We start from the raw sequence: 8257 nt of genomic DNA, 5'->3' as shown, positions 1-8257 counted from the left end.
ATTTGCTCAACCATGTTAGTAGCAGCTTTATTTGTAATAGCCAGACTCTGGAAACAACCAACATGTTCCTCAACTGAGGACCAGATACAGAAATTGTGGTACATCTACACAATGGAATACTACTCCGCAATTAAAAACAAGGAAATCATGAAATTTGCAGGCAAATGGTGAGAACTAGAAAAGATCATTCAGAGTGAGATATACCAGAAGCAGAAAGACACACAGAGAATATACTCACTTATAAGCAGATATTAGACATATAATATAGGATAAACATACTAAAATCTGTATTCCTAAAGAAGCTAAGCAAGAAGGAGGACCCTGGGTAAGATGATCAATCCTCATTCAGAATGGCAAATAGGATAGATATCAGAAGAGGGAGAAAACAGAGAACAGGCCAGGAGCCTACCACAGAGGGCCTCTGAAAGACTCTACCCAGCAGGGAATTAAAGCAGATGCTGAGACTCATAGCCGTTACTCTGTTTGTAAATTTTCCTGCACATGTGATTTTTATAACTACTGAACTTTGAAAAACACTTTGTTTTTATTTGTGTTTTGCCTGCATGTCTGTGTTTACCATATACATGTGTGTGCCTGATTCTCATGGAGGCCGGAAGGATGTCAGATGCCCTGGACCTGGAGTGACAGACAGTTGTGAGCACCATGTGAATGCTTGAAATGGAACCCCTGTCCTCTGCAGGAGCAGCCAGTTTTGTTAGCCACTGAGCCATCTCCCCAGCCAGTTTGAAACACTTCTTTACAGAGAGAAGTGGAGAGAGAGAGAGAGAGAGGGAGAGAGAGAGAGGAAGCTGAAGCAGGAGGATGGTGAGTTGAGGTCAGCCTGGGTTACATAGCAAGATGCTGTAAATAAATAAATTATTCATCAGAAATGGAAGCAACCAGCAAAGTTTATAGTTATCTTAATACAGCAGGTGTATCTTAGGAGGAGAAATTGTGCTTTTAAGAAAGAAGAGTTCAAAGTATCAATTAGAATTGTACTTTTTTCCCCCCTCACTTTGTTTACTTGTGAAAGTTGCTAGAAAGTAATCGAAATGGGAAAACAGAAACAAAAAACAAGCTGGAGGAAGTTTCTGAAATACCAACTAGACCACGATTCAGATGATCTTAGGCAGAACGTGGCACCCAAGAGATTCAGATGCCTTGTGGATGAAGGCAGAGGGCTGCTCATCTTTCTTTTTAAAGTTCTCTTTCAACCTTAGAGTAAGGAAATACATCATTCTTAAAACTTGTATTATTGATTCACTCACATGTTTATAGTATCCAGATCCAACCTGGCTTTATCATATTATTAATTTGCATTCATTTTTGGACGTAGAGATGGTGGTTTTTTTTTTTTTTCCCCCTTTTGATTAGTCGTCTAGGTCTTCGTTAATTTATTTAATTTATTTACATTTTTTTTTATTTGCATGAGATGGCTAGTTAACTTTATATTATAACGGGTTCACTGAGACTGTCTACAATATAGGAGTAAAACAACCCAAAGGCATAGCAGAAAGCAAGAAAGAAAGCACTGAGAAAGCTGAAACTTTTTTTTTTTTTTTTTTTTTTGTACAAAGATTATGTGGGTCTTAGGCCAGAGGGAAAGAAAAAGCCCAGGAAAAGGAAGGAATGTTGGTAGTTAACACACAAGTTGTGTCTGGTGTCTCAAGGGCAGTCAACTGGCACTCAAATGTTCTCCTCCAGTGCTCGGAAACGTCACCCCTCCTTGGACTCTTTAAAGAGAGAAAGAGGTCTGATTTGTGCCATGGATGATTAATCGCTAATTTAGCTCCCAAGTGTGAGTGAAAACGGATACTAAGATCTCAGAGGTGAAGTGAGATACGGGTAAGGGGTCACAATGTTTTAATTTAGTGCCCTTCGGCGCTCGGCTGAAACTCGAAAAATCTGGGTCAGATAGAAAAGTTTCCCTCTCCCTTTCGAAATTTCCTTCGCACACACCTCCCCCCCCCAAAAAAAAAAAAAAAAAAAAAAAAGCTTGCCCTTGCCCTTAGGAGCTGCGGAGAGTCATTTGAAACGACTGGAGGCTGGAGGCGAGGTTTACTTTTCAGGTCATCCAATTTGGGGGATCCAGTTTCTGCGGAGGGAAGAAAAAGGCCGGGTGGGGGAGGGAAACAGCAGACTCCTCATCTTCCCACCCGTCTACCTTCAATCCACAACCTGACACGCACGTCCAGCCCAGTCCGGGCTTTACTTGAACCTCCACCACCAGCAGCCGCCGCCGCCGCCGCCGCCGCAGCACCAGCCGCAGCACCACCTTGTCACTCACTCTGGAGAGACACGCCCCTCTACTCTTGACCAATAGCGGCCCTCCTGCCTGCATAGTAATAAGCTCGAGACCTCCCCCGGCCAATGGCGCTCCGGGAGAGGGGTTAGTTTTGCATGTACCTAAGTGATTTGCATAACCCGGCGGCCGGGGGCTCCCGAGGCGAGCGTGCAACCCTAGAAGGGAAAAGGACGCGCCGAGCGGGAGCCGCGGCTGGGAAGAGCGCGGACCGGCCGGGGTGTTTGGGAGAGCCGGGGCGGGGGCTGGGGGGGCGTCGGGCCGGCATGGCTGGAGACTGCGCCCCGCAACCTTGAGGAGCCGCGCGGCTGGAGGAGGCCCGGGACGAGAAGGCGGCGGCGATGGCAGCGCGCGGCCCCGGCAGCTGCTCAGGGCCGGGTCGGCTGGCCTGAGCCAGCGAGCCGCGGGGCTGCCGGCCGTGCTCGTCCCATGGAGCAGCGGGAAGGGAGGAACTGCGGAGCGCCGCGTCCCAGCGCTGCGGCGGCGGCGGCGGCGGCGGACTGCTGAAGGATAGGCGAGCGCACGCGGACCGCCGGGGGTCGGCGCCCGGGCCCCCCGAGCCCCGCAGGCCGGCTGCCCCCGGGGGTGGCGCGGGGACGGCGGAGGGCGAGCGAGAGGCGCCTCGGGAGAGGCGAGCGCGGGCGGCGGCCGCCGCTGCAGCTATGCCGGGCCCGCTGCGGCTGCTCTGCTTCCTCGCCCTGGGGCTGCTCGGCTCGGCCGGGCCCAGCGGCGCGGCGCCTCCTCTCTGCGCTGCGCCCTGCAGCTGCGACGGCGACCGTCGGGTGGACTGCTCCGGGAAGGGGCTGACGGCCGTCCCGGAGGGGCTCAGCGCCTTCACCCAAGCGCTGTGAGTGCGGGGCCGACCGGGCTTGCGGGCGGGGTGCACGGTTCACCTGTGGTGTGTGTGTGTGTGTGTGTGTGTGTGTGTGTGTGTGTGTGTGTGTGTGTGTGTGTGGCGGGGGGAAGGTCGGGGCAGTTGGCATTGCCACCCATTCCCGAACGGTGCCCTTTGCAGGCTTAGGCAGTTTGGATCTGAGCTTCGAGGCGCTTTCTCTTTCCCAGACTTTTGGGGTGCAGTTGCCACCCCATTCCCATCTCAGATCCCAAGAGTGTGTATCCGGGGCCAGGAAGGAGGGAGGGCGCTGGAAATGCGCTCCTTGGCAGCCTTTCACGCGACCTCTTCCCCGATGCGGCCCCCGGTTCGGCTGGCAAAACTTTGGCCACGGGTGAGGGCGCCTAGAACTTGGCCTGCGTTTGCCGACCAGGCGCGTTCCGTGGGGGAAGCACCTGGATACCCCCAGGGTTCCCGCCGGCGGAGAGAAGAAACACCTGTACCTTAGAAGGTGAATGGACTTCCAGTTTGGCATTTCCTGCCTGTGCGGTGTGGCACCGTAGCCCAGATCCACTCGGGACCCATTACCACACGCCAGGCCAAGGGAGGAGGAGGAGGATTCAGCCTTCTCTGGGCGGGAATCCTCTTACAGAATCAGGCATTTTGAAGAAGAAATGGTGACCGGAGGTAGAGAATGTTGGGAGAGAAAGTTCCGGAGCATAAGTTCAGAGCGGTCTGTAAGGTGGGCAGCTGTTTTCTGCCTATACCTTCAGCAGCAGAGCTGCCAAGAGTCACACAAATGGTTCTTCTGCCCCTCCACGCCTCTTTCCTCAGAGACCTCCCCCCCCCCCCACCCCGAGAGCTTTCAACCTCTCAGGAAAGAGGAGGAATCCTAAAATAGGTGTTGGAGGTGGTATTGGCAAATGCCACCAATAGAAAAAGAACACGGTAATTGAGCAGAGGGCAGCCCCTGTGCCCCTTTCATCCTTCTCATGTTGTGTGGCCTATGGCATGATTAAATCAGGAGCAGTGAAAGGGCTGTTAGGGAGGAAGGGGCCCGAGAGGCCCTCCGAGAGGCCCTCCGGCAAGGGAAACTTCCTTTTTACCTTCGAGCTACCAGATGTAAAGGAAGAACAGATCCCGTGGAGGGAAAACTCCCTTTCAGGCAGGCCTGGGCTTTGCTGTACTTCCAGATGGGTGGTGACGGGCCTTCAGCTCTCTCCCGTTGGGGGATAGTGAGGATTGAGGACTGGGGCTTTGCAACCCTGCTCTTTGTTTTTGCCTCAGCCTTAGGTGTTGCATTCTTGGAAAGACCTTTTCTTTCAACATGACATTTAGCTTTTCACCGAAAAAGTTAACTTTGAAGCGTGAAGCGTTTTGCTTACACAGGTATATTAAGTGGCAAAGTTTCAGCAGGGTTGGCAAGTGAGGAGGTAGGGTTTTCCTCTTAATCGAAACTCTTTGGAAACATTCAGAGACTTCAGTCAGAGAGGCGACTTTACCTGAGCCATTTAGAAGGCTTTATATAATAATAGTTTAACAACGAGGATTTCGCTCTTTGTTCCCCAAACTTTTAACAAATAGACTTGTCCCATAAGGAAAAGGGCCTGTTTTATGTAGTACCTAAAGCCAGAGAGTAATGGCATAATTTTACGGGAGAACGTTCCTCTAGACGGTGTCACACAACTTGAAGATCTCACTGGAGACAATGAAACACCCTATCTTCAACATGGAGCCTTAGGGAAGTTACTGTGCACAGATAACATTTTTCTGAGCTGCCGTAGTGGTCAAACGGGATCGGTGTCTTTGTGATCAATAGAGGGATTACGCATTCAGAGGTGCAGTTTTCCCCAGGGCTCCTCCTTTCACCCTCAGGAGGATAAATGTCACATATATGACCACTCTCTCTTTAAGGGTTTTGAAGGGCAGTGTGTTTGCATTTAACACGAGGAAACCAGCTGACTCCCGAGCTTTGTCTGAGGAGGGGCAGGTGCCTCAGGTCTGCGCTCTATTTGCTCTCACTGGACAGCTTAGGATCACCAGGGGCTTCCATTCTGAGGTACCATTGCACTGTTCCTGAGCCATAGTTTACACTGAGAGTAAGCCCACAAGTCTCTAAGCTTTTGTTTATGTATTCCTAATTTCTGGATCTCATCATTTGTGAAACTGCAAACAAACAAACAAAAAAAAAAAACCAGAAGCTTAAAGTGACATTGTAGTGCTCAACGCTCTTTCTCATTGCTCAGCGACTTGTCCAGTTATGGGACTTTCTCCAACCTCTGAGATATGTGCACAGATCACCTTGGAAACCACAGGGCCGACTGAGAACAGGGATTTTATTTGACTCGGTCCACAGAGCCTGGTACACTGGAAAAATTAAAAAATTCTGGAGTGAGTAAATAAGCACATAGGACCGCACTGAAGCACTTCAGCTCTAGACACCATGCCCACGAAGGTTTTCCAAACTTGGCATCTCTCATTTAGCCTTTTGTCCAGAAATGAGAGGGCCCCAGAGGGAACATGCCTGGCTGCTCCTACTTTAGGCTGGCTTAAACTTGTTCAGCTAAACTGTCTATTTCCTGCTGGGTGTTACCTTATCGGACCTGGAGGACAGAAGGAGATATAATCCCCAGTATCTTCATGGGGTCCTACCTGATTTCTTACCATCTGTTTTTCAGAACAGCTATTTTGAATCCTATGCCACAGTGTAGTAATCATTTCATTTTATTTGTCAAAAAGGATTCGAATTTATCCCTAAGGTAGTGTTGATAAAGAAATTAATCACCCACATTCCAAGGCTGAGGGAGAAAGAGAGGAAATGACAACCTTAGTGTGTAGTGGGGTTTTCAGTTTTTATTTTCTGGTTCGTGTGTTTCTGCAATGAAGTTTAAGAACTATAGACTTGGGACACAAACTTTCATATTCATACAACATAAGGTTAAGATGATGAAGTCTGTTTTTGTGGCTTCCCAGGCAGCAAGGTAGATCTGAGCCTTTGATCATCCTCCTTACCTCACCACTGAGTAATTGTGTGGCCTTGGGCAAGTCACATCATCTTGAAGTGTGTGCGATCTCCTTATCTGAAAAAAATAAAGTAATTGCATTCCCTAGATTATCTCTGAGCTGCTTCTTCCATCTAGAAGTTGGGTGATTTTACAAGTCTCACTCGACTTGAGGGCAGTGAAGTGACAGCAATGTCAGAATGACCTCATGAAACGATCTCAGGAGCAGCCGAACATTCTTCCAGCTAAAGCTGCATAAGCCTTTTTATTACCACTCACTTGGAGGAGTTCTTGCCTGTGTTTAGAAGTGTGTGTTAGGAAATTTTCCATGGAGACTTGTTGCAGAATTCATGAGTAGCAAGGGCACTTTGCTAGGGTAGAATAGCCTTGATTGTTTCCTGTGTGTATGGCTTAACACTTGGAAAAGAAAATCACTCTTTCACTAATTTGGATACAGTACAAAAAGTTAGTCAATGTCCTCCTTCCCATGTAATTAGTCATAACCCAAACCTTCACAGTGGATATTCTGTACCTGAGCAGATTATCAAGCCCTTCTTATGAACTGATGGTTACCTAAAGGGCTTTGAAGTACTATTTCAAGAACCAGTTGCTTTTTCTTTTTTAATTGGTATCATCTTCGATTCTTCTCCAAGGTGTGTTTTCTTCAGTGTATCACACACTTTTTTTTTTTTTCCACAGATATCAGTTGAAAGTACTTTCTCTCTCTACTTCCAGTGCCTACTGTGTATTCCATAACAGGTCAGGTCAATAATCAGTTGTCTGAATGTTAATACTTTATCATAGTAAAATTTAATAACTTTTTGATTTCCTAATTCTCCAAAAATGTCATTGCTAGTAGAGTGTCTGTCTAGAGATGTATTAGTCTTACACAAACGTGTACCTTAAAGCAAGGTCGATATATTAACATCTTTCAGTTTGGATCCTTTGTTTTTCAAACTAGTAGACCACTGTGTTCTCTAGCTACCCAAGAGGAAAGAACATTGTATGGGAAAGATGGGATCTGGGTTCCAGATCTGTCCGTGATTCTCTGGAGTATCCTTGAGTGAGTCATACAGCTAAGCCTTTAGGGCCTTAATTTCTATAGTCTGGAAAACAGCGATGTCAATGACTCCTGTTGACCTTGCATGTGCTAGGCAAGCACGCTGCCACAGAGCTGTGTCCGTTAGCTCTGAATTTTAATCTTTACACATTTCTCAAGTCAGCTGTGTGAGGGAAGCAATGGGAACTCTCTCATCTACCCCGTAGATCCTACAGTTGTCCAGTTCAACTGGAGCACTTCTGTGGAGTGGGGCATCCATATCTTCCCAGGCAGTGCCCTGTGAGATGTTGCCTGGACACCATGGAGAATTTATACCAGGGATTTACTGATTCTGCACTTCTTAAGACTTGCTGTAACCAGTAATAGTTCATGATTTCCAGTTTAACTGAATGCTGTGCCAGTTTTAGTGTCACAAGTATTTACTGTCCAAGTACTTGGCTCTCAGCATTAGAATTGTAAGGTAACATTTGACAGCTTAATCTCTCAGGAAAGATCAAAGATCTCTCTTAGTAGGTGGATCCAGACAAGTTTAGGCATTTTCTTGGCCTCTGCCTTTGTCAGTGTGTCTCTCAGATTTGTATTTTAGTCATCTTTATAATGGTAGAATGAACTGACAGCCTGCTAGTTTGGATTTTAGTTTCTGGTCTCCTTGATTGTGCTTATTCTATTCATGTCTCTCTGTGTGTGTGTGTGTATGTGCTTGTGTGTTAGTAATGAGTATTAAACTAGATGGTATCTTCTGCAACTACCTTGGATTTCTTTGAATCCTTGTAAAACATAAAGTTGTAAGAATCATTTGGTGAGTCATAGAATCTAAGGCCAACTTTTACTTTTGTCTCCATAAACATGTAATGCAAGTATTGAAAAAGTAAGGAATTAATTGGTTCTTATACCTTGGAACAAATTCATGCCAACAAAAATACTTGATTGTTTTGTTAATATAATAGTTTAAAAGTTAAACCCCACCAAATATTCCTTCAAAGTTGAATGGTTTAAGTATTATATATATATATATATATATATATATATATATATATATGTATATATATATATATATATAT

The 8257-nt window shown here is 46.8% G+C and overlaps 1 protein-coding gene across 2 annotated transcripts in view; it reads left to right on the top strand.

Moving 5' to 3' along the window:
• Window positions 1-2465: 2465 nt before the first annotated feature.
• Window positions 2466-8257, top strand: part of Lgr4 (leucine rich repeat containing G protein-coupled receptor 4) — a 102326-nt gene continuing 96534 nt past the window's right edge. Inside the window, exon 1 of one of the 2 annotated variants that reach the window (XM_055599226.1) lies at window positions 2466-3149. In XM_055599226.1, the coding sequence (XP_055455201.1) occupies window positions 2965-3149 (185 nt within the window). In that variant the 5' untranslated portion in view covers window positions 2466-2964. The remainder of the gene's footprint in view (window positions 3150-8257) is intronic. The other variant, XM_055599231.1, reaches the window with a different exon arrangement.

The sequence above is a fragment of the Psammomys obesus genome, unplaced genomic scaffold (assembly GCF_907164565.1).
Source record: "Psammomys obesus unplaced genomic scaffold, mPsaObe1.curated_primary_1811, whole genome shotgun sequence".
NCBI lineage: Eukaryota > Metazoa > Chordata > Mammalia > Rodentia > Muridae > Psammomys > Psammomys obesus.
Note: the sequence above shows the minus strand (reverse complement) of the source record. Positions and strands in the feature narration are given on the sequence as shown.